A 26,777-nucleotide genomic window follows, 5' to 3' on the forward strand; every position below is an offset into this window, starting at 1 on the left:
GCTTCTCTTTTGTTTATAAACTTGTTTTTCATTTAATGAGTATCTTCCAAAGAATTAACACATACTTTGATATAATGCAGAAAGTTATTTGGCAGACATTTAGATGATACTGGAATTTATTGCTTTAAAAAATGGTACTCTTTTCATCTGTTAGCTACCAATCAAATACCTTTGCACAAAGTTGAATTTTAATAATGCTACTTTTAGGTGGCTCAGTTTTAAGTATGCTTTAAGGAATGATTCCATTCTCCACTGAGTTTTTCCTTTTTCTATCCCTCAAGAAAGAGAGGTTACTAATTTTAAATACATTTAACTACATATCAACAAGATATATTTTTCTTTCTTAGCGCCAGTGCTTAGGACTACTAAGTCGCTTTGGTGGCTCTGACAGACTGCGTCAGTTTAAATTTCAAGACGATAATGTGGAGGGAGATAAAGTAAGCAAGAAAGATGAGATTGAACTGGCTATGCAGCAGGTAAGAGGGGCAAGAACCATGTGACTTCTCTAAGGTTTTTATGGTTTTGGAAAATGTTGATAAAAATAACAGATGCGGGACCAGTGCAGTGGCTCACGCCTATGATCCCAGCACTTTGGGAGGCTGAGGCAGGTGGATCACCTGAGGTCAGGAGTTTAAGACCATCCTGGCCAACATGGTGAAACCTTGTGTGTACTAAAAATACAAAAGAAATGTAGCTGGGCATGGTGGCATGCGCCTGTGGTCCCAGCTACTCGGGGTGGCTGAGGCGGGAGAATTGCTTGAACCCGAGAGGCGGAGGTTGTAGTAAGCCAAGATCACGCCACTGCACTCCAGCCTGGGCAGCAGAGGGAGACTCCATCTCAAAAAAAAAAAAAAAAAAAACAGATGTGAGTCATTTTACAGATTGATTTATAACCTTTTCTTCTTCAAATCTCGATTTTCATGCTAATTAAGGCATTTCAGGGTCTAACATTTTTGTTACTGCTGGTTTTTGATTATAGATTTGTGCCAATGTAATGGAGTATTGCCAGTCACTCATGTTACAGAGTTCTCCTACCTTCCAGCATGCTGTGTGTCTCTTCACTCCTAGCCTTTCAGAAACAGTTAATAGAGATGGACCGCGGCAAGGTGAGCTTAGTTTTTCATTCTGTATTGAAGGAACTAAGTTGCTATGGTTATGACATAGCTCTCCAGCTTGGCTCCATTAAGATGCAGTATTTTCTTTAAGTGTCATTAATGGGAAACATTTTAAACAAGTTTTAAAGTTGAGCGGGAGATATTATTATTAGACCTGTGTATAAGACTGGAGAGAACAGAGAAATTCAAGATTTACTGAGAGTAAATCTAGAGGAACCATGTTTTGAATAGCACTTGAGGGCTCAAAGGATCTAAATTGGGGAGTAAGTTGGCTGGGTGAAAAAGATGAAAATACAACAAACAGTTTTATATGTTAAATCACGTTAAACTGAATTCAGTGTCTAAACTGGGTTTTTTATTATGGCTCCAAATTTCTATAACATAACAAAATACAATTTAGATACTAATTAGGCCAACTTATCCTGTGATTCTTTAATGACTCAGTAGGGAATGTTTGAATATGGGGCAGGATAATGGGTAAAGCTGTTATTCTATGGAACACTCAGAAGAAAAACCCCGTTTTTATCTTAGTGGGGATAATGGAATTGACTGTGGTGATTTCAGGAAGTCTTTGTGATCTGTGAGAAAAATTTTGTCACATTTTCATTTTCTTCAAGATCTTGTTATCCCTGAAAATTACTTAATCACAAAATATATGTGTTTAGTAGAATACTAGTATAAAATGACGTTATGAAAAATATATTAGTGGCCGGGTGTGCAGTTGCTCACGCCTGTAATCCTAGCGCTTGGGGAGTCCGAGGCAGGCAGATTACCTGAGGGCAGGAGTTCAAGACCAGCCTGGCCAACATGGTGAAACCCCATTTCTACTAAAAATACAAAAAATTAGCCAGGTGCAGTGGCGTGCCTATAATCCCAGGTACTCTGAAGGATGAGGCAGGAGAATCGCTTGAACCCAGGAGGCAGAGGTTGCGGTGAGCTGACATCACACCACTGCACTGCAGCCTGATCTACAGAGTGAGACTTCGTCTCAAAAAAAAAATTAGTTTAACCCAAAGGATTATAAATCATTCTACTGTAAAGACACATGCATACATGTTTATTGCAGCACTATTTACAATAGCAAAGACTTGGAACCAACCCAAATGTCCATCAATGATAGACTGGATAAAGAAATTGTGGCACATATGCACCATGGAATACTATGCAGCCATAAACAAGAATGAGTTCATGTCCTTTGCAGGGACATGGATGAGGCTGGAAGCCATCATTCTCAGCAAACTAACACTGGAACAGAAAACCAAACACCGCATGTTCTCTCACTCATAAGTGGAAGTTGAACAATGAGAACACATGGACACAGGGAGGGGAACATCACACACCGGTGCCTGTCAGGGGATAGGCAGCAAGGGAAGGGAGAGCATTAGGACAAATATTTAATGCATGTTTGGCTTAAAACCTAGATAACAGGTTGATAGGTGCAGCAGACCACCATGATACATGTATACCTATGTAACAAACCTACACATTCTGCAGATGTATCCCAAAACTTAAAGAAAAATGTATTAGTTTAGCAACATTCAACCTTATCCTATATAAATTATGTTAAGAACTTTGTTAGACAAACTCTATTATAAAATGTCCTAGCTGTTAGTATTAAATTTGTTGTTGTTGTAATTTATGTACAACAAAATTTACCCATTTTAGGTATACAGTTTGAATGCCTTTTGGTAATTATATAAAGTTGGGTAACCATCACCACAACCAAAATACAGAACTATTCCCTGTTCCTTAAAGATTTCTTCTTGCCTTTGATTGCATTTGATTGTTTCGTTCGACCCCAGCCCAGGCATCTACTAATCTGATTTTTGTCACAAAAGTTCTGCCTTCTACCAGTGTCTGCTTTTGTTTGTATTATGTCTAGACTTTTTCGTTTCATGCCATGGATGGGGGAGAAGAGTACTGACCGGCAGAATCTTAGTTTGTCATATTAAGACAAACTAAGTCCTTAATAGCTAATAAAATACCTTTATTTAAAGGTATCTTTCAGTGATTCAAAGGGAGTCATCTTAGGTGACAGGATATCTTCAACAAACCGGGGAGGTAGCTACAAAGATTTGTAATTCCATTTTATGGAGTAAAATAGTTAAATTAGACTGGACATGTAAAACAGTTCCTTTGACTTAAACAAGTTAATTCTACATAGTTCTTGTTTTCTCCTGTATTCAGAAAGTTGGAACCAGGCATGATGGCTGAGCCTGTAATCTCAGCTACTCAAGAGGCTATGGCAGGGGGATCACATGAGCCCAGGAGTTCAAGGCTGCAGTGAGCCAAGATCATGCCACTTGCACACCAGCCTGGGTGACAGAGTGAGACCATGTCTCTAACAAAAAAAAAAAAAAGTTTGCTGCCAGGAAGATAGGATAAAAAGGAACCACCATGGGGGGGATTCCGATATCTGCATGTTCTCACTGGCATGAGGGGAAAGTTATCCTTCTAGTCCAAGTGGCTCAACCAGTGTGAAAAAGAGATCATTTCACTTTGGAATGGCATGGAATGATTGGGATTCCTATCCAAAGACCTGTCAGCCAGCAGTAACTTATAACCTGATTTATCCCCTTTCCATCTGGCAGTTTGAAAATGGACATCAATCTGTTTATGAATCTCTGTAGGACAATAGCTTGATGGAGACTTCTAACTCTGCCTCAAAAGGGCTCCTTTCTTTCCCCTTGAAACTAACCTTGTAACACAAATTTAATCTGAACATAAGATTTTTCAAACAAAAATGTAATTTTGTATTCTTTAATATTAATCATGTGCTAATAATGTTTCACTGGTCATTATTAAAATTTTATTTAGTTGCTTCTCATTTTGAGCTAATCTTTTCCATATCCTATCAGTCTTTGATCTTTAATACTTGAAGGTGAACTCATTGAGTCTTTTTTTTTTTTTTTGAGACGAAGTCTCGCTCTTGTCCCCCAGGCTAGAGTGCAATGGCGCGATCTTGGCTCACTGTAACCTCTGCCTCCTGGGTTCAAGCGATTCTCTTGCCTCAGCCTCCCAAGTAGCTGGGAGTATAGGCGCCTGCCACCATGCCAGGCTAATTTTTTTTTTTTTTTCTTGAGATGGAGTCTTGCTCTGTCGCCCAGGCTGGAGTGCAGTGGCAGATCTCAGTCTCAGCTCACTGCAAGCTCTACCTCCTGGTTCACACCATTCTCCTGCCTCAGCCTCTCAAGTAGCTGGGACTACAGGCCCCCACCACTATGCCCGGCTAATTTTTTGTATTTTTAGTAGAGACAGAGTTTCACGCATTGGCCAGGCTGGTCTGGAACTCCTGACCCCAGGTGATCTGCCAGCCTTGGCCTCCCAAAGTACTGGGATTATAGGCGTGAGCCATCATGCCCAGCCCATTGAGTCTTAGAAATTGTTATTTTTCCATTTTTTCTTAGACTCTTTTTAGGGTCAGCAACCATATTTTTCTCTTCCAGTTCTAGACACGTGTGTCAGTAGGTATGTGGTATAGAGAAGCAGTTTAACCTAATCGACTAATGACAAACTGCCTGGATTTGAATCCCAGTTCTACAAATAACTTATTGGTGTGATTCTGGAAAAGTTAATCACCCTCTTTTGCCTTAGTTCTCTTATCCGTAAAAATGGAAGCAATGATAAGTTCTCTTCCGATGAATTTATTTTATTTTATTTTAGAGACAGAGTCTCATTCTGTCGCGCAGGCCGAGTTCTGTGGCACGATCTCGGCACATTGCAACCTCCACCTCCTGGGCTCAAGCGATTCTTATGCCTTAACCTTCTGAGAATCTGGGACTACAGGCACGCGCCCCATGCCTGGCTAATTTTTGTATTTTTAGTACAGACGGAGTTTCACCATGTTGGTCAAGCTGGTCTCAAACACCTGACCTCAAGTGATCTACCTGCCTTGGCCTCCCAAAGTGCTGGGATTATAGGCACGAGCCACTGCGCCCAGCTGTTTTATGCAAACCTAATAGCCTTGGAATGCGCAAATATCTTCTAGACTTGGGCAAATTAGTATTGTGAGAACTCCTGAAATGCTTTGGAGTCCTCCAAGCATTCAATCATCCTCTTTGTGGATATCTTCCTACCAGGATAGAGACCACACAAATGTTATCTGGGGACCAGGATACCTGATTTCTCTAGGAGAAGGCTCTCTATAACAATGTATTGTGAAAACTGTCACATCTTTGCTGTAGACTAGAAGAGGATACCTGACAAATTGAATTTGTCTAGGATGTCCTAGTTGGTGGCACCATCCACAGACAAGGGACTCTTCTGTCTCTTCCGCTCTGTGGAAAGATCTACGGGATTGGCCAGGTGTGGTGGCTCACGCCTGTAATCCCAGCACTTTGGGAGGCCAAGGCAGGTGCATTGCTTGAGCCCAGAAGGTAGAGACCAGCCTGGGCAATATGGCGAAACCCCATCTCTACAAAAAAATACAAAAAATTAGCTGGGTGTGGTGGTGTGCACCTGTAATCCTAGCTACTTGGGAGACTGAGGTGGGAAGATCACCTGAGCCCAGGAGATCAAGGCTGCAGTGATCCCTGTTTGTGCCACCGTACTCCAGCCTGGGTGACAAAGTGAGACCCTGTCTCAAAAAAAAAAAAAAGAAAGAAAGATACATGAGTCTGACTTTAGAGCAGAGTTAAGGGAGTTGTTAGTGAAGAAAAAAGCAAATGCAGATCTCTCCTTCAGTATTCATGGCAGTTTGGGTCATTAAACAAAGATTATCTCCAGTTTGAACTTGAAATTGCCACAGTGTTGGACCAGTTGTGGTGACTCACACCTGTAATCCCAGAACTTTGGCAGGCCGAGGCAGGCAGATCACCTGAGGTCAGGAGTTCGAGACCAGCCTGGCCAACATGGTGAAACCCCGTCTCTACTAAAAATACAAAAAATAGCTGGGCGTGATGGCATGTGCCTGTAATCCTAGCTACTTGGGAGGCTGAGGCAGGAGGATCGCTTGAACCTGGGAGGCAGAGGTGGCAGTGAGCCAAGATCAAACCACTGCACTCCAGGCTGGATGACAGAGTAAGACTCTGTCTCAAAAAAAAAAAAGAAAGAAAAGAAGTTGCCACAGTGTTTCCACGAAATCCCTTAGTCACTAGAGGAAATTGTTCTAAGTGCACTACACAGATTATCGCTGGGATGATTTTTTTTTTCTTTTCTGTAGGGACGGGGTCTCTTGCCCAGGCTGGTCTTGAACTCCTGGCCTCAAGCCATTCTCTCTCCTCAGCCTTCCAAAGTGTTGAAATTACAGGTGTGAGCCACTGTGCCTGTCCTAGGATAATATTGTTATTGCTTTCTAGTTTTCCCTCTGCAAACAGCTTTTATGACATCCCACTGTTCCTTGTGTCTTCATTAGCCAGTAGCCAGGTAAAAGGCAGATCATTTTGTTTTACTACCGTAATGTAGTTGTGGTAAAAGATTTTTTAAAGTTTAAATCCATTTATATTTTTTGAATATTTCAGTTAGTGTTCTTGTCTCTTTGAAAGAATGACTGAACTGGCAATTTAGTAACCAGAAGGATGCAGACCAGAAATGAATCCATACAACTAGAGCCATTGGGCAAGGCAGAAATTATTCACTTGGTGTTAAGAAACCCCAAAATTGTGTATATTGTTTTTTATGTGGAGGGGTGTGTGTGTGTGTGTAAGTGTGTAAGGTTTATACTTTGATAGAGTTCTCAAAGAACTTTGCCTAATAAAAGGTAGACTCTGCCAACGTGCATCAGTCAGATTTCTTTATTCTCGTAGGATCTCCAGCCTTATGTATGTACCTGATTACAGTGGCTCCTAACCATTTGTTCTTTAAACTATCAATGGTATTTAAAAGTAATCTTGGGTTGGTTTTAATGACAGGTTACATGTCCTTTAATTCTGGGGCATCCCTTTAAAACAGGTCATTTGAAATTCACATGAAATGCTTATAAGTGGAACATTGTTTTATGTCATCACCTCTATTAGATACCCAAGCTCCAGTGGTTCCATACTGGCGCCTGCCTGGTTTAGGCATTATTGTCTACCTGCTGAAACAGAGTGCTAATGATTTCTTCAGCTATTATGACAGTCATCGACAGAGTGTCAGCAAGCTACAGAATGTAGACCAGCTTCCCCCAGATGAGATAAAAGAGGTACGAATCTTATAATGAGCTGGGCGGACTCGAGAAATCATTGCTGTTACTAGGGCCAGGGTGCTGGTCTCAGACTGAGTAAAGACGGTGTATACATTATAACTGAAGGAATTGGAATGATTCTTCTGTGTGATTTGAAGAAGACTCTTTTGCCATAGCACCAGCCTTATAAGCATAGAAACTGTTGACTGAAAAACAGTGAAGTGTAGCACCTATTCAAAAAAATAGAAAGGCAGCTGGCCTTTGAATGAAGAGTTTTGGGTCATTTATACTGTAAAATCTGTGCTGAGAAGGGCTTCTGTTGCAGATTTTTTTTAATAGAACTTAGGTAAATGTCTCTGTGCCGTCAGCATCTTCAATATCTGTTTAGCAATTTTTTCAAACAAAATTGATAGCATATGAGACTTGACTGCCTTCTCTCAGTGACCCAGAATCATTCCTTCTACTTAGTGTATTAATAACTAAAGATGCTGAATTACCAGGATTGCTACTAAGTATTTGCTGCCTTTTCCATTTGGCACAGCTGAATGTAAGGCATCTCTTGGCCGGTTCCTAAGGCAGTGCTGAATCTTCCTGGTGTCCTGTGGCAGCCTGGATGTTGAACCACTTTATCATTCCTGGTTTGCACCAAGCTTTCTAAAAACTTCCATGTTACTCTTTTAAGTAGTCCATGCCTACTCCCTCTTGCCACTTTTCTGGTAATCTCAGGGGGCATTTATTGAGTGTCTACAACATGCCAGGCCCTGAACTACATGTTCTACCTAACACCTGGGCAGATATTGTTTTTATTCTCATTTCTCATGTGAGGAAACTGAGGCACAGACTTGCATAACTCACCCAAAGGCATGTAGCTGGCAGGAACAGGGTGAGGCAGGAGTCAACGACGGGGTTTAGGTAACCCCTGAAATTTTGGGTTTATGCCTGGCAGTCCTTCCTCTAATGTGTAGCTAATCGGTGATGCTTGTACTTGCAAGAGGAATTGCATCATCATCATGAAGTGTGTGGCCTTCCATCAGCCTCACTTCAGTACACCTTCCGTGGAATCCAGCATTGGAACATTAGCTGGAACCACTGTGCTCGGGTGTGTGCCACATTGTGAAGTGGTCATGGGAGCTTTGGTTGAGGGTCATATTTTAGTTATGCTCTAGGTGTCTACCTTGTATTTTTTGCAGGAGATACCTGACAACTGTTAGAAATTCTCCATGGGATTGTTATAGCTACTGCTTGAAAAACCTATCGTTTTGTCTTGCTTTGTTTTAATGTGACAGGAAATTCAAGGTTTCATCAGCAACTCTGTGTTTCAGGGACAGACTTTTTCGAAATGCAGCAGATAAATGTTCATTTGTGAATTTGCTTCTTTGGCTCTAATTTTTTAAAATTGCTAGCTTCTTAGATAAAAACTCTTATCTGCAAGGATGTTTAAATTCGAGTGTTTTCATAGCATTCACCACGGTGACCTGCTGATAGTTTTTCTTTAAAAATTTTGTTCCAGTTGATGTCATTCTAATACCACGTTTGTTTCTTCTAGTTGTGTCAGTCTGTGATGCCTGCTGGTGTTGATAAAATCTCCACTGCCCAGAAATATGTTCTAGCAAGACGGCGCTTGGTGAAGGTGATCAACAATCGAGCTAAACTGCTTTCCCTTTGTTCTTGTATCCTTTATGAAATCATGCACTTGAGTGATGACCTTGAAATGTAGGAACTCTTCACTTATTCTCACATTATTTGGGCACCAAAACCAGGTGGAAGGAGATATAAACTTAATTTTTTCCCAGTAAATGCCTGATGTATTTCCAAATCGTACTTTTTTGTTCTTATCTTTTAGAGTAGCTGGTAATACTGATAATATACACGGGCACTTTCTGTCAGGGAAGAAGGTAGGGACATGAGACTGCTGGCACAGGACCCCCTCCTCCTTCCTCAGCACACCTTGCTGCTTCCTCTTGAGGAGCCTTCAGTAGGACCCTGTCTGTTAGACTGAGGCTGTGGCTACCTCATTAAGTGAGTGCAGTCTCTCCTTTCTCCTCCTCAGAAACTGGTTTGTAAAAAATACTTGATGAGATTATGTTCCTTTAATCTGAGCTCTGATATAGTTATCATAGAGACCTGCCTATTTATTCTTTGGCGCCATCTGGAGTACTACTTGTTACATTGCATGCCCACGGATTCTCAAGATTCCTTATTTGCCTCGAGAACCTTGTTTAAAAGCAGAAGACTGCAAGGTAAACTTTCTGCTAAAAATTAATGAACCATAAATACCTATTTGTGCCTTGAAAAGCTAGTCACGTTTTTATTTATTTTTGTTTCCAGATTACTTAGAGTGAATTGGGTGAATCAAGAGCTGCTTAGTCACTAGACGTTGCTATTGCGTTTTACTTTCTGTTCACGGGACATTGTACTGAGCATAAGAATATTCTAGAGCCTGCTCATCAGCTGTTCCTCAGCTTCTTGCTGCAGTTAGGGGCTGACCCAGCTCTAGAAGAATGGAGTAGGTCCGCTATTATGCTGATTCTTATTGCTAGCGTGGGTCTCTGTGACTGATGGGCATGTATTGGATCCCTTAGGTGGCAAGAAATAGAGAAGAGCTGAGAACCCTGGTCTAGACCAGTGAAATGCTTTCTAGGGGCTTCCATTTGCTGAAAGTTGAAAATTGAGTTCCCAATCTTGAGCCATGTTTTTCATGGTATTATTGTTATTGTTCATTGTCATCAGGTTCCTCCACTGTGTGATAGATGTGTACTTGCACAGCCGGTATGACTCTGTTCTTTTATCTCTAGATTCCTTCGCCTCAGAAACCAATCTAGATTTTAGAAGTGGGCTGGCTATAGTGAGCCAACATGATTTAGACCAGGTAAAGTTCTATTCTTATATTCTTTTATTTTTCTTTATTAAAGTAAAAGGGCTAGGCTTGATGGTGCACACCTGTAATCCCAGCATTTTGGGAGGCCGAGACGGGAGGATTGCTTGAGCCCAGGAGTTCAAGACCGACCAGCCTGGGCAACATAGTGAGACCCTGTCTCTTAAAAAAAAAAATTGGCATACTGTGGTGGCATGCACCTGTAGTCACAGCTACCTGGGAGGCTGAGGTGGGAGAATCACCTGAGCCTGGGAGATTGAGGCTGCAGTGAGCTGTGATTGCACCACTGCACTCCAGCCTGGGCAACAGAGCAAGATCTTGTCTCCAATAAATGAATGAAAGAGTGAAGCAAGACCTTGTCTCCAATAAATAAATAAATGAATGAATGTAAGTAAGTAAAAGGAAAAGCCTGGTATGTTCATAAGATTATGATTTTCAGGGTTGCTTATAGAGACCTGGTTTGAACTCTAGCTTGACCATTTTAATAGCTATGTGACTTTGAACAACTTACTTAACTTCCGAGCCTCAGTTGTTTCATTTAAGAAATAGGAGGGATGATTCAACCTCAAAGGGTTTTGTCAGAATTAAGTGGGGTTTCATGTATGTGAAGCTGCTAATGTTGTACCTAGAACATGGTAAGTGTTCCGTGATTGGTAGGCATTAAGATCTGGAAACTCCTGATATCTTTTGATTAGCTTTGTAGAACTTTTTAGGTACAAAGTGTCACTCAGCACTTACTTTTCAGGAAATCATTTAATGGTGAGATTGAGAGCAGCCGATACAAATCCTGCTGTAGTAGACCATAGTACACAACACTGTGCTTTTACTAACCTGTTGATCAGTAGCGTTGGAATGAATGAAGAGCATGCCAAAAACAATTACAATGAAAACCTCGTATTAAACTAATAGCAAAGTTAAGTTTCTAACAAAGCAGGTGTCAGGGTGTGTGATGTTAGGGAATATGAATTACAGCTAGAGCCTCTACTAGCCATCTGCATGTCCTTAGCCATGATTTGATAAAGCCTCTGCTCCTCCCTAATCGCTCTTTTTGCTATTTTTCTTAAAACAAGGTTGGAAATGAAAGGTGCAGTTAGAGCAACCTCCAAAGCACACCTTGCTAGGTGTCATGGATACCACGCTTCCATCCTAATCCAGACTACATTCACTCTTTAGTGACTTTATAAAAGGAATTTTGTGGCTAGGCTTGTTTGGGAGAACTAGTGTTAATTGAGGCCATGTGCAAAATTAGCCAAAGATATTGAGCGGTTTGCTTGTTTTGTCTAAGAGACAAGGTCTCACTCCGTTACCAGGCTCTCGAGCAGTGCTGTGACCACAGTTCACTGCAGCCTCAACCCCCTGGGCTCAAGTGATTCTCCCGCCTTCATCATCCTGAGTAGCTAGGACAACAAAAATAAATATATTTTGAAGTAATAACTGTTACTATTTCATTTAGACTGCTTTGTAAAAAAGCTAGAAAAAAAAATGCAGGATTAATAAATAATCTCACTTTGTGCTGTGATTTTAATGCAAAACTGAAAACAGGTAGATTCATCTAATTGTACTTAATTTTAGTCTTTTAGTATAACATCAAAAAGATCCCTCTGAAACTACATATACATTCTAGAATATATATGAATTCTAAAGCATATGCCAGGTTTATCCGCACATGAGTATTTTTAAAAAACAAAAGCATGCAAGTTGGTTTTTAAAAAATGCAAAATGAAATAAAAAGTAAAAGCTTCTTTCCCACCTACCCTCCTGCCCTCCCTCCCTCCCTTCCTTCCTCGCATCGTCCTTCCCTCCCTCCCTCCCTCCCTCCCTCCCAGTCTTACTGACTTCTTGTATGGCCCTTTAGGAAATGTTTTTGTTTGTATGTTAGTATATCAGCATCAACATTCATTGCTATTTAAAGCAGGTTTTTAAATGTATACAAGAAAAGAAAACAGGAAAAACATGCGAATTAAACCAAAAAATGTAAGGTAGAAAATGTGAATGTTTAGTTAATTTAGTAGCACATTACAAAAATTCAAAAGTATTTTACATTGAAAGAACCACATTACAAAAATTCTAAGGTGTTTTAAATTGGAAGACTTAGAATAAAAGAAATATTTGAGACAACAATTTTAACAAAATGTCTTTGTGTCACTTCTAGCTTCAGGCTGATGCAATCAATGCTTTTGGAGAATCATTACAAAAGAAACTTCTGGACATTGAAGGATTATATTCAAAAGTTCGATCTCGATATAGTTTCATACAGGCTCTTGTCAGACGGATCCGTGGCCTCTTGAGGATATCAAGGAACTGAGAGCCTGTGCTTATGCTCTTCCATGAGAGAGATGAATTGGGGAGAACTGTCTCCGTTTTATAGATTAGTTTCTTTCTAAATTATGACCAAAAATATTTTGCTATTTCTTTCTTTGTATATGGACATCTTTTCTGTAAACTTTGCCTAGTTCCAGCCTCACTAGTAAAAAATAAATACTTTTTTAAAAAACCAAACAAATGTATGGTTAATCTTTTGATCTTTTATCTAGAAAATGATCAGCATTATCAGGAATCTGACAAATAAACCTTCAACAGTGGTGATTTTCCCGTAGAGATATTATTCTGAATGCCAAATTAAAGGCATAGTCTGAAAATTCTAATTTTTTTACCCTTTGTAGCTACATTTGCACTATTACAATATTCAGGGTTACTATAGCCATGTTCTTATAGAATAGTGTAATCAATACTGTGAAAATGTCTGCAAAAGTTAAGCTTTTTCCTAAAATTATTTAGGTTTTGCATTTTTTTTTTTTTTCTTTTCTGCATGTAAGTTGACAATACAATTGTCCCTTGATATCTGGTGAGTACTGGTTCCAGGGCTCCCACAGATACTAAAACCTATGTTTTGGTATGCATGTTCCTTATATAAAATGGCATAGTGTTTGCATATATATAGATACATCTTCTTGTATACTTTAAGTCATTTCTAGATTACTTATAATACCTAATACAATGTAAATTCTATATAAATAGTGGTTATACTATGTTTTTAAATTTGTATTATTTTTTACTGTTATATTGTTTTTTTCCCCCAAATATTTGTGATCTGTGGTTGGTTGAATCTGCACATGTTGAACCTGGGGATATGGAGAGCTGACTCTACAGTAATTTGCATTTGTTCCTTAGAAATGATTGTGAAATTTCTCAAATTAATCATCTGCCAATATTTCTCATATAATTAATATAATGGCTATCACTAGGACAAAACATTTACATAATCACCACTCTATTTCTTACCCAGTTGTTTTCATGTTCAAGTAACTACATCATCTGAAACTGCAATTTCCTTTTCCAGCCAGCAATTATTTCAGCCTAATACTTAAGAGAGACTGCTGAGAGGAGAAAGTCGTCACTTTCATGTAGTAACAGAATAAATGCTATAACACTATAGAATAAAATTGATGGCCGGGCGCGGTGGCTCAAGCCTGTAATCCCAGCACTTTGGGAGGCCGAGACGGGCAGATCACGAGGTCAGGAGATCGAGACCATCCTGGCTAACACGGTGAAACTCCGTCTCTACTAAAAAATACAAAAAACTAGCCGGGCGAGGTGGCGGGCGCCTGTAGTCCCAGCTACTCAGGAGGCTGAGGCAGGAGAATGGTGTAAACCCGGGAGGCAGAGCTTGCAGTGAGCTGAGATCCGGCCACTGCACTCCAGCCTGGGCCACAGAGCGAGACCCCGTCTCAAAAAAAAAAAAAAAAAAAAAAAAAAGAATAAAATTGATACTTATTCTATAGTGTTATAGTGTTGTGTTTTGTTTTTGAGACAGAGTCTTGCTCTGTCATCCAGGCTGGAGGGTAGTGGCATGATCTCGGCTCACTGCAGCCTCTGCCTCCCAGGTTCAAGCGATTCTCCTGCCTCAGTCTCCCGAGTAGCTGGGACTCCAGGCGCCCGCCACCTCGCCCAGCTAATTTTTGTATTTGTAGTAGAGATGGGGTTTGACCGTGTTGGCCAGGATGGTCTCAATCTCCTGACCTCGTGATACGCCCGCCTTGGCCTCCCAAAGTGCTGGGATTACAGGCGTGAGCCTCTGCGCCTGGCCTAGTGTTGTTTTTAAATGCTTACAATAAAACTTCTATGGCTTCCAAGCATTGGTTTTGGGTTTTGGGTTTTGGGTTTTGGGTTTTGTGTTTTGTGTTTTGTTTTGTTTCGTTTTGTTTTTTGGAGATAGGGTCTTACTCTGTCACCCAGCCTGGAGTGCAGTGGCATAATCGTGGCTCATTGCGACCTCCACCTCCCAGACTCAAGTGACTCTCCTGCCTCCGCCTCCCGAGTAGCTGGATTACAGGCATATGCTACCACGCCCAGCTAATGTATTTTTAGTAGAGACGGGGTTTCACCGTGTTGGCCAGGCTGATCTCAAACTCCTGGCCTCAAGCGATCTGCCCGCCTCAGCCTCCCAAAGTGCTGGGATTACAGATGTGAGACACTGCACCTGGCCTTCAAGCATCTTTTTAAAACAGCTTTATCTTAGAGAAAGTTATGCTGTCAGGTTTAAAAAAAGAAAAATATAAAGGCTTTGTCAATGTTATATTTTGTAATTAATTTACTGCCCACCAGATATAAACATTAGCTGGAAAACATTCTGTTAATCAATAGAAGTCCTGGATGTGAAAGAATAAATAAATGGATCCATAATGTAGTCAGTGCATATTGCTCTGCTGGTCACGTATATGGTTATCTCTATCATCTGGAGCACAGGCATGAACCTAGAAATAATTAGCAAAGAGCCTGGGTGTGAAATCAAAGCATTTTATAAACTTCTGAAGTACGAAGCCTTCTTAACAGATAAGACATAGAGCTAAATTTAGAACTGAGATTTTGGGAGTGAGGAGGTGGTTCTTGCCCATGTTTTGTGTGCATGAGAGCAAGTGAGTGTGTTTATGTAGGCAGGGGAACTCTACTGCTTCTTGTCAGTGACTTCCTCAGATTCCTCTATCCCTCCGCCTCCCCGGCTGCTGCTGCTGCAGTGGCTGCTCCCTGGGTTGTAGGAAATGAGTGATAATGATGACATGGAGGTGGAGAGTGACAAGCTATAACAGAGATTTCAATCTGCAGCTGACAAATGGGGCCCATCGATGAAGGGGTGGCCTGCCCCTCCACACCTGTGGGCGTTTCTCGTTAGGTGGAACGAGAGACTTGAGAAAAGAAACGAGATACAGAGACAAAGTATAGAGAAAGAAAAAGTGGGCCCAGGGGACTGGAGCTCAGCATGCAGAGGACCCACACCAGCACCGGTCTCTGAGTTCCCTCAGTATTTATTGATAATTATCTTTACCATCTTAGAAAAAAGGGAAGTGGCAGGATAATAGGATCATCGTAGGGAGAAGGTCAGCAGTTAAGACATGAATAAAGATTTTTGTGACATGAATAAGTTTAAGGAAAAGTGCTGTGCCTTAATATGCATATGCAGACATCTTCGTAAACCTTTTTAGTGCATAAAGAGCAGCATTGCGCTAGCAAGTCCCACCTTTCGCCCTAAGGCAGTTTTCTCCTTTCTCAGTAAACAGAACATACAATCGGGTTTTACACTGAGATGTTCCATTGCCCAGGGATGGGCAGGAGACAGACGCTTTTCTCTATCTCAACTGCCAACAACCGCCAAGAGGCCTTCTTTCCTCTTGTACTGGTCCTCCTCAGCACAGACCCTTCACGGGTGTCAGGCTGGGGGACGATCAGGTCTTTCCCATCCCACGAGGCCATATTTCAGACTATCACATGGGGAGAAACCTTGGACAATACCTAGCTTTCCTAGGCAGAGGTCCCTGTGACTTTCCACAGTGTACGTGTCCCTGGGTACTTGAGATTAAGAGAACGGTGATGACTTTTAACCAGCAAGCTGCCTTCCGGCACTTGTTAACAAAGCACATCCTGCATAGCCCAAAATCCTTTAAACCTTGAGTCACCACAGCACATGTCTCTTGCAAGGACAAGGTTGGGGGTAGGGTCACAGATTAACAGCATCTCAAATACAGAACAAAATGGAGTCTCTTATGTCTACTTCTTTCTATATAGACACAGTAACAGGCTGATCTCTCTTTCTTTTCCCCACACATCATCATGCACTGGAATGAAATCGTAGGGACCACATCAAAGGCAGCTTTCAGTTTGTGGGACTCAGTCCCAATACTCCAAGGAAAGAAGGCATCCGGGGCCCAAATCCTAGACAAAGCCATAGAGTATATCCAGCCTATGTGGAGGGAAAAACCACACGCCAGTGAGAAATTGATGACCTCAGCAGTAGAATGCTCTTCTGAAGCAGGAAGTCCGTGCACTGAAGGGGAGGTCAAGTGCCCAGCCACAGGCCAACTATCCCTCCTCAGACAGCATCGTCTACACCAATGCCAAGGGCAGCACCACCTCTGCCTTTGATGGGGACTCTGACTCCAGCTCAGAGTTGGAGCTTGAAGAGCCCTGAAGTAGGAAGAAACTCTAGATGGAGGCCAGCTGAGTTACTCAGGGCAGACTAGCAATGAAGACTGTCTCCATCATCCTTCTTTCCGTTTCCTCAGAACCATTTCAGAGACTATTTTTCTCTTTCTCCCTTAAAAATGTTTTTTAAATGTTTTTGTAAAAGCTCTTGGGGCGTGGCGCAGTAGCTCACGCCTGTAATCCCAACACTTTGGGAGGCTGAAGCGGGCAGATCACTTGAAGTCAGGAGTTCGGGACCAGCCTGGCCAACATGGTGAAACCCTGTCTCTACTAAAATTACAAAAATTAGCCTGGCCTGGTGGCGCACGCCTGTAATCCTGGCTACTTGGGAGGCTGAGGCAGGAGAATTGCTTGAGCCCAGGATATGGAGGTTGCAGTGAGCCTAGATGGCAACACTGCACTCCAGCCTGGGCAACAGAGCAAGAGGCTGTCCCCCTCCCTACCCCATCCCCCCAAAAAATCTCTTGTGCTTCTTCCTCATTTCCACTATAACTTTTTTGTTTTTTGTTTTTTTTTAACAAACAAACGTATTCCCTTCAGGGATTCCCTGTCCCCACCAATAATTTTTAGACCAAAACACCCTAGCTTGGCAGCTTTTTCTGTAGAGGACAGATAACCAGCCTGACCTCTGAGCACAGTGTCCTGCCCACTCCACCAGCGCCTCCAGCCCTGCCAGGCACTTGCCTGGAGGACACCTGCCCCACCCAGGCTGCCTCCAGGTTCACATTCACCTCTGTTTAACAGACTTTGAGAATCTGTGAACTGCTCTACTTGAAGACGACTGGGCCGGGTGCGGTGGCTCACGCCTGTAATCCCAGCACTTTGGGAGGCAGAGGCGGGCAGATCACCTGAGGTCAGGAGTTCGAGACCAGCCTGGCTGGTCTCTACTGAAAAATGCAAAAGTTAGCTGGATGTGGTGGTACACACCTGTAGTCCCAGCTACTCGGGAGGCTGAGCAAGGAGAATCGCCTGGACCCGGGAGGCAGAGGTTGCAGTGAGTCGAGACTGCGCCACTGCACTCTAGCCTGGGTGACAGAGCAAGATTCCATCTCAAAGAAAAAAAAAGATGACTGGTTTGGAGTAATCAGATTTACACTTTCTCCTTTTTAAGGACTTTTTTCTCTTTTTCTAAACAGCTGTTTATCACTCCAATTGAGTGACCACATCCTTAAAGAAGTTTGTGGTGTAAAAAAAAGAGGAGTCATGTTTGCAGCACAGAGCCTTTGGCGTGTTTCACTCCTGCTTCTCAGCCAGTTGTTTAAGCCTACGGTGCCAGCCTTAAGGAGGGCTGCATGACACCTGTGGTATGTATTGGAGATGGCAGCAGTGAAGTGGCAGCCACCAGGGAGTGGTCCTTTGGGGTTGGGCAGCGAGGGTAATATTGGGTGTTGTAGAGGTTTTGTATTGAGGGCCAATGATTTATTTCCTGCTACTGAAATTTGAATCTGAGTGAATTGTCCCTATTTCTTAATAATACCGGTATTGCAAAATAACAGATTCATAAAGTAATCATCAAATCTTCCTTTCTGTGTGTATGTCTAAGAAATAGAGCCAACTGACTTTGTATGTAAATACCAAGAGTAATTTACCTGGCGCTAAACCCCGTATCCCAGTGTGGGCCTTCCCTGCCCCAGCTTCTTCCCTTCCTGTGGCCCTGCTACCTGCCTCCATTGTGTGATCCAGCCCTGGTTCTGGCTGCGATCAACAGATCCCAGTGAAGGGTTTTGTGTGTTTATGCCTCATTTGTCTTTTTCCTGCTCCGTTCCTGGCATTTGCTAATTTCTAGTACACATTCTGTAGTCTCTGTCTGGGTTTGATTCCATTCCATAGAAATAAAAAGTATGTTGTACAGATCCTTGCAAGAATTGTCTCACAAGTTAAGGCTTCCTCCCTTTACTCTAAGACTATAGTCTTAAAAAAATAAAGATTTTGGATTTACTACGTTTCATATTGTTTTCTTATCATTTTGTCCCAAATTACCACTGACTGTGGATCAGAATCTGGGGCAGTGGAGAAGTGTGTGGGAGGGAGTGGCGGGCAGGCCTGCAGCTGCATGGTGCTGCTGACCAGAAATGTTTGTGTGACACAGCGGGGAGAGGCTGACGTTCAGCCTGACCTCTGCATTCTGTTACCTGGGGCATGCAGAGAGGGCGCCAGGTGCAGCACGCACTCTTCAGCGAAGCAAGCAAAGAGGATAAAACCAGGTGTTCGATAGTTTGTTTTTAAAAGCTACATTTAAATTTTAAACACATGTAGCATTTAAATATGTCATTTTTACTCAGTGAATCAGTTTGGTGGGTTAGAAAATCAGAAAGAGGTACACACTCTCTTCCTAGTCATTACTACTGTAGTCTTGGTCAGTTGGTAATGTAAAAATTATGTCTGAATTTTATCTGAGCTTTAACAGCTGTTAATATACAACATAACCTTTTCTAAATATTTATCTAGTGTTTTCTCAACTTATTTATTTATTTTATTATTATTTTTTGAGACTAAGTCTTGCTCTGTCGCCCAGGCTAGAGTGCAGTGGCACAATCTGAGATCACTGCAACCTCCGCCTCCGGGTTCAAGTGATTCTCCTGCCTCAGCCTCCCAAGTAGCTGAGGTTACCGGTGCCCAACGCTATGCCCGGCTAGTTTTTGTATTTTTGGTAGAGACAGGGTTTCACCTTGTTTGCCAGGCTGTTCTCAAACTCCTTGACCTCTGGTGATCCGCCCGCCTCCACCTCCTAAAGTGCTGGGATCACAGGCGTGACCCGGCCTTCCCAATTATTCTGAACAATTTTAAATCTTCAAAAGAATTGGAAGAAAAGTACCATGAACCCATACAGTTTTCACCTAGATTCACCAGTTGTCAACAGTTTGCACATTTACTTTGTTTTTTTGTGTATATACACTAGTTTTCTTCCCTAAATTGTAGACATTATGACACTTTATCCCTATTTTAGCAAGGGAGAACAAGGATATTTTTCTTCCTAACCACAATACCATTATCATATCCAAGAAATTTGACAATAAAATACAATAAAAATATCTAATCTGTCCATTAAAATTTCAATTGTTCCAAAAATGCACTTGATAACTTTTTTTTATTTATTTTTGACTGGGATCCAATTAAGAATCACACATTGGCCTGGCGCGGTGGCTCACGCCTGTAATCCCAGCACTCTGGGAGGCCGAGGCGGGCGGATCACGAGGTCAGGAGATCAAGACCATCCTGGCTAACACGGTGAAACGCTGTCTCTACTAAAAATACAAAAAGTTAGCTGGGCGTGGTGGCGGGCGCCTGTAGTCTCAGCTACTTGGGAGGCTGAGGCAGGAGAATGGCGTGAACTAGGGGGCGGAGCTTGCAGTGAGCCGAGATCGCGCCACTCTGTCTCAAAAAAAAAAAAAAGAATCACACATTATATTTAGTTATCTCTTTTTTTTGTTTTATTTTTTGAGACAGAGTCTCGCTCTGTTGCCCAGGCTGGAGTATAGTGGCTTGATCTTGGCTCACTGCCACCTTTGCTTCCCGTGTTCAAGTGATTCTTGTGCCTCAGCCTCCTGAGTAGCTGGGATTATAGGAGTGCACCACCATACCCAGCCTATTTTTGTATTTGTTTTAGTAGAGACAGGGTTTCACTGTGTTGGCCAGTCTGCTCTCGAACTCCTGACCTCAAGTGATCTGCCCACCTCGGCTTCCCAAAGTGCTAGGATTACAGGCATGAGCCACCACACCCGGCCCAATATTTAGCTATCTCTTTAGTCAATTTTTATTCCAAAACGGTTTCCTGGCTTTTTGGAGGATGGGAGGCTTTTATAACTCACATTTTTTAGCTGTTTTGGAAAAGGTTCTACAATTTGTTTTCTTTTGATTAGACTCAGGTTAAACACTTGTGGCCAGAATACCACACTTGTACAGTTGATTTGTGCCTTCGGTGTATCACATCAGGAGGAGGTGCATATCATTGTGTCCAATTATCTTAAGCTTGACCACTTGGTTAAGTTGGTATTTGACACACATCTTTGTTGTAAAATATATGTTTCCCATTATAATAAGTGATCCATGGAGGGATACTTTATTTTTTATTTTTATTTTTTTTTTTTTTGAGACGGAGTCTCGCTCTGTTGCCCAGGCTGGAGTGCAGTGGCCGGATCTCAGCTCACTGCAAGCTCCGCCTCCCGGGTTTACGCCATTCTCCCACCTCAGCCTCCAGAGTAGCTGGGACTACAGGCGCCCGCCACCTCGCCCGGCTAGTTTTTTGTATTTTTTAGTAGAAACGGGGTTTCACCGTGTTGGCCGGGATGGTCTCGATCTCCTGACCTTGTGATCCGCCCGTCTCGGCCTCCCAAAGTGCTGGGATTACAGGCTTGAGCCACCGCACCCGGCCCATGGAGGGATACTTTAAATATCTTGTTCTTAAAAAACTTTGCAACTGGGATGCGCCCCTGGCCTTTTTTTTTTTTTTTAGATGGAGTCTCAGTCTGTTGCCAGGCTGGAGTGCAGTGGCGCGATCTCGGCTCACTGCAACCTACACCTCCCAGGTTCAAGCGATTCTCCTGCCTCAGCCTCCCGAGTAGCTGGGACTACAGGCACGCACCACCATGCTGGGCTAATTTTTTGTTTTTAGATGGAGTCTCGCTCTGTTGCCAGGCTGGAGTGCAGTGGCGCGATCTCAGCTCACTGCAACCTCCACCTCCTGGGTTCAAGTGATTCTCCTGCCTTAGCCTCCCGGGTAGCTGGGACTAAAGGCATATGCCACCACGCCCAGCTCATTTTTGTATTTTTAGAGACGGGGTTTCACCATGTTGGCCAGGATGGTCTCGATCTCTTGACCTCATGAACCGCCTGCCTCAGCCTCCCAAAGTGCTGGGATTACAGGTGTGAGCCACCGTGCCCGGCCCAGTCATCATACTTTTTAATTTTGCCAGTCTAATGGGTATAAAATGTTATCTTGATTGATTTGCATAGTTTGTGTACCATTCTTCCCCCCCTTTAAAAAGCTTTTCCCATTTTTTTTCTATTGGGTTTTTTCTTTTTGATGTGTAGGAGGTAATCACACATCCTGAATTTATGTGTAATTGCTGAATTACACATGGCTGAATTGAAGCCATTCAGAATGGCTTCAATTTTTTTCAGTTTTCTCTTTTCAGATAACCCAATCTGTTGGATTATCTTTTCAACTTTTTTATGGTATACTTGTTTGCATTTTAACGTGTCAAATCTTTTCCTTGATGGTATGTGCTCTTTATCTAAAAATTTTCTCCCACTTGAAATCATAAAGATACTCTTCTGTATTTTCTTTTGGCATTTAAAAATGTTGCCTCCTCCTTAGGTCATTAATTTCTCTGGCATTGATATTTGTGAATGGTATAAGCTAGGTTTACTTTTTTCCATATGGATTAATTTTATGATTTATTGAATAGCACATTCCTTCCCACTGATACCTTTGTCAGTGCCTCAAATGGTAGCATACCAACACCTTGCTTTTTTCACTTGAGGATATTTTCATATCAGCACATATAAAGCTCTTTTCTCTTGCACAAGTATTTCAATGTAGATATATAGCATGATTTTCATCGGCAATTTATTGGTTAAGATTGTTTCCAACCTTTTTCTACCATGAATGTTTTTGAGCATAATTTCAGCAATTGCTAGGAGAAAGTTATGCTTATTTAAAATTATAGTTCTGGCCAAACTGCCTCCATGAAAGTTTTAACAATTCATTCCCCCCTCAATGTTGTATAAACTGTGCCTGTTCTCCCACTTCTTCCAACACAGTATGTTATCAAGCTGTTTAAATTTTATTTCATTTATTATTTTTTTGAGACAGGGTCTCACTTTGTCACCCAGGCTGGCATGCATGCAGTGGTGCAGTCACAGCTCACTGCAGCCTTGACTTCCCGGGTTCAAGCGATCCTCCTGCCTCAGCACCCCCAAGTAGTTGGACTACAGGCGCACACCATCACAGCCAGCTAATTTTTGTATTTTTTTTGTAGAGATGGGGTTCCACCACGTTGCCTACGCTGGTCTCAAATTCCTGGACTCAAGCGATCTGCCCACCTCAGCCTCCCAAAGTGCTGGGATTATACGCATGAGCCACCGCGCCTGGCCAACCTTTCTGATTTTTGCCAATTTGGAGAAAAATGGTACCTCATTATAGTATTAATCCACATTTCTCTTAGTATTAATATAAATGCTACTCACAGTATCTTTTCATACGTTTGAACCATTTGTATTTCTTTTTCTGTGAACTGTTCAAATTTTTGGCCATATTTTATTGAGCCATTGGTCTCACTGATTTGTAGCAGATCTTTATATAAATGAAGTTAGCTGTCATCTGTTTCACAAAAAGTGTTTACAGAATTTTAAAATTTTTATGTAGTTGATTTTCTCAATCTCTTATGGCTTCTGGATTTTGTATCATGTTGGTCATGTGAAAAAGCTTCCACTCTCATTTGCAGATTATAAAATAACTTCTCTCTTTTTCTCCTACTGATTTTAACATTTTTTTGTCTTGTTTAAGCTGTTATTTATGTGCGCAGTGCCATTTATGTTATCTGTAATTTATGTGCAAAGTGTGAAGTAGGAACCCAACATCATTATTTTTTCCAGGTAATGATCCTAGTTAGATGAGTATCATTTGCTGAATGATCCATCTTTTCTCCATTTAGTGCTTAGAATCACTGGTATGGGACTGGAAAAGGTAGAGATCAAAAATTAGAATTTTAAAAGGCAAGTATCAGAGAAGACCACTGGATAAGAGAATTGAGAGTAACAGTCTTTAAAGTGCTGGTCTCTTGGGGTATAGACTAGACAGAAAAGGATTGAAGCCTTCCAGAAGGGAGCACATAGCTCATGAGAATATGGAATAGCTGAGTGGAGATCTGGCTAAGGTCAAAGGGCTGATAGGAGAGGAGGTAGGATTTTGGGGTATACTTCACAGGTCTACGATATGACAAAGTGTTATGATCATGGCAGAGCACTGCTGAAGGGGGGTGAAGGTGAAGGTCACTGGAAGGAAGGAGTTCTGGAAAGTACAAGTGTATATGGCCTTGAAGTCACCCAAGATTACGATAACGTGGCACTGAAAGGAAGGCCGTGGGTTAGATGCCAAAGCCTTCAGTGAATGAGGAGACTGCCTCAGAAATCAATAGATTAAGACATTAAGAAGGGCTAAAGGTAGGCTGAGTGCAGTGGCTCACGGTTGTAATCCCAGCACTTTGGGAGGCCAAAGCGGGTGGATCACGAGGTCAGGAGTTTGAGACCAGCCTGGCCAATACAATGAAACCCTAATAATATATGAAAATATAATAATTAGCTGGGCATGATGGCGGGCGCCTGTAATCCCAGCTACTCAGGAGGCTGAGGCAGGAGAATCACTTGAACCCAGGAGGTGGAGGTTGCAGTGAGCTGAGATCGCGGCATTGCACTCTAGCCTGGGCAACAGAGCTAAACCCCATTGCAAAAAAAAAAAAAAAAAAAAAAAAGGGCTAAAGGCAAACAGGAAAGTAAAGGAAGTGTTTTTATATAAGGATATTGAAGGGATAATTCGGAAAGTAGCAATGGGGAGCAAAAGAGTCCTGCCTTGCTTCTCCATGCCCTGTGGTTAGCTAGAGAAAATACCTTTGAAAAAGCCTCAGAGGAAAAGCCGGGCTTCATTTAAGCCTTTATCTTAAGGAGAGGATAAGGTCCTACGAAAAAAATTTTAATAACTATCCTTATGTTGTGTTCAGAGGCTGTGCCAGACACTCATTGGGCGCTGAGGATGGAGTCATAAGCTCAACAGGTGGAGACCTCACCCTTAATGTAGCTCACAGTCTGGCATCTTGCAACTCAAAGTCTGGAGTCTGGTCCATAGACCAGCAACATCATTTGAGGTTGAAAGAAATGCAGAAAGTTAGGCCCTACCATAGACCTACTAAATCAGAACATGTAGTTTAATAAGATGCCCAGGTGATGTGAATGAAGATTAAAGTTGAGAAGCACTGGTTAAGTCTTGAGTAAAATTTTTTTTTTTTTTTTTTTTTTTGAGATGGAGTCTTGCTCTGTCACCCAGGCTGGAGTGCAGTGGCCGGATCTCAGCTCACTGTAAGCTCCGCCTCCCGGGTTTATGCCATTCTCCTGCCTCAGCCTCCCAAGTAGCTGGGACTACAGGCGCCCGCCACCTCGCCCGGCTAGCTTTTTTTTTTTTTTGTATTTCTTAGTAGAGATGGGGTTTCACCGTGTTAGCCAGGATGGTCTCGATCTCCTGACCTTGTGATCCGCCCGTCTCAGCCTCCCAAAGTGCTGGGATTACAGGCTTGAGCCACCGCGCCCGGCCAGTCTTGAGTAAAATTTTAACCTGGACAAACTGGAAAGTATGGTGTGTTGTAGCCATCTCCTAGCATCCCTTCCCTCTTCCCTCTTGGCAGCCACCTTAGTTCAAAGAGACCCTGCCCTTTCTAGTTATAGTTGATTGTGGAGCATCTGCCACCATCTTGACCCACCAGTTTTCCTTTCCCTGGCATTTGAAAATGGCAAGGAGAGAGAGATCCTATTGAGTAAACTCAACTTACTTGAGTTTATTTGTTAAATGGTGATATGGTTTGGCTCTGTGGCCCCACCCAAATCTTATCTCCAATTGTAATCCCTGTAGCTCCCATGTGTCGAGGGAGGGACCTGGTGGGAGGTGATTGGATCAGGGGGGCAGTTTCCCCCATGCTGTTCTCGTGATAGTGAGTGAGTTCGCAAGAGATCTGATGGTTTAAAAGTGTTTGGCAGCTCCCCTCTCCCTTTTTCTCTCCTGCTACCATGTGAGATGTGCCTTGCTTCCCTTTAGCCTTCCACCATGATTCTAAGTTTCCTGAGGCCTCCCCAGCCATGCAGAATTGTCAGATAAATACCTATCCTCTACAAATTACCCAGTCTTAGGGAGTTCTTTATAGCAGTGCGAAAACAGACTAATACAAATGGCTAACCAATAGAGTGTCTCTATTGGTTAGCCATTTAATAAATAAACTCAAGTCGGTTGCAGTGGCAATATGCTGGAAAGCAGAAAAACCAGGAAGCAGGTGGGGGAAGAGAGAGAGAACAATGAGAGATGATTGGAGAAAAGCAGAAATAGGAAATGTTGCTTAAATTCCTATAGCTAGGTAAACTAAACATCCTAAATCCCTTCCATTGATTGAACAGACCCTCTTTTTGGCCAAAGGGACTCCAGAAAGACCTTAAAACTGAGTTCCCAGACATGATGGTATGGGAGGTTAGACATGCCTCGTTATATCCCCTCTCCTTTGCGGTTTAAATGCAACAACTGATCAGCATTAATGTTAAAACACAGACCAGGGGGAGTAAGGCTTTTTCCTTTCTGTCTGGCAGCATCCATCAGGTAAGCCAAAATGGGTGCATACAAGTACATCCAGGAGCAATGGAGGAATAAGCAGTCTGATGTCATGTGCTTTCTTCTGAGGGTCTGCTGCTGGCAGTACCGCCAGCTCTCTGCTCTCCACAGGCTCCCTGCCCCACCTGGCTTGATAAAGCACGCCAACTGGGCTACAAGGCCAAGCAAGGTTATGTTATAGATAGGATTCGTGTTCGTCGTGGTGGTGGAAAACGCCCAGTTCCTAAGGGTGTAACTTACAGCAAGCCTGTCCATCATGGTGTTAACCAGCTAAAGTTTGCTTGAAGCCTTCAGTCCACTGCAGAGGAGTGAGTTGGACACAACTGTGGGGCTCTGAAAGTCCTTAATTCTTACTGGGTTGGTGAAGATTTTACATACAAATATTTTGAGGTTGTCCTCATTGATCCATTCCATAAAGATATCAGAAGAAATCCTGACACCCAATCGATCACCAAACCAGTCCACAAACACAGGGAGATGTGTGGGCTGACAGCTGCAGGCCGAAAGAGCCGTGGCCTTGGAAAGTGTCATAAGTTCCCCCATACTGATGGTTCTTGCTGGGCAGCTTGGAGAAGGCACGATACTCTCCAGCTCCACCGTTACCGCAAATATAAGTAGTTTGTAAAATTCATACCTAATAAACAATTTAGGACGGTCACGTCTGCTTACAGGTGTTGTCTGTTAAAATTAGTCTGCAGATTGTTTCATCAATGCTTTGTCAAATTATGAAAATTAAAGTGCAATAATGTTTGAAGACAGTAAGTGATGGTGTATCTTGTTTCTAATAAGATGAACTTTTTTGTCTTTGCTTTATCTTATTAGGGAGTTATATCTTATTGGGGA

General features: G+C 42.3%; 1 protein-coding gene and 2 pseudogenes across 1 annotated transcript in view; all 3 read left to right on the forward strand.

Moving 5' to 3' along the window:
* Positions 1-12,580, forward strand: part of NUP205 (nucleoporin 205) — a 90,196-nt gene extending 77,616 nt beyond the window's left edge. The window contains exons 37-43 of the mRNA XM_023190051.2: positions 348-476; positions 980-1,106; positions 7,070-7,236; positions 8,765-8,888; positions 9,330-9,458; positions 10,014-10,087; positions 12,246-12,580. Of these exons, the coding sequence (XP_023045819.2) occupies positions 348-476; positions 980-1,106; positions 7,070-7,236; positions 8,765-8,888; positions 9,330-9,458; positions 10,014-10,087; positions 12,246-12,398 (903 nt within the window). The 3' untranslated portion in view covers positions 12,399-12,580. The remainder of the gene's footprint in view (positions 1-347; positions 477-979; positions 1,107-7,069; positions 7,237-8,764; positions 8,889-9,329; positions 9,459-10,013; positions 10,088-12,245) is intronic.
* Positions 12,581-16,212: 3,632 nt separating this feature from the next.
* Positions 16,213-16,728, forward strand: LOC111524788 (annotated as a pseudogene).
* A 9,204-nt stretch (positions 16,729-25,932) lies between these two features.
* On the forward strand, positions 25,933-26,548 carry LOC111524753 (annotated as a pseudogene).
* Positions 26,549-26,777: the final 229 nt, after the last annotated feature.

Source organism: Piliocolobus tephrosceles, chromosome 8 (assembly GCF_002776525.5).
Source record: "Piliocolobus tephrosceles isolate RC106 chromosome 8, ASM277652v3, whole genome shotgun sequence".
Lineage (NCBI taxonomy): Eukaryota > Metazoa > Chordata > Mammalia > Primates > Cercopithecidae > Piliocolobus > Piliocolobus tephrosceles.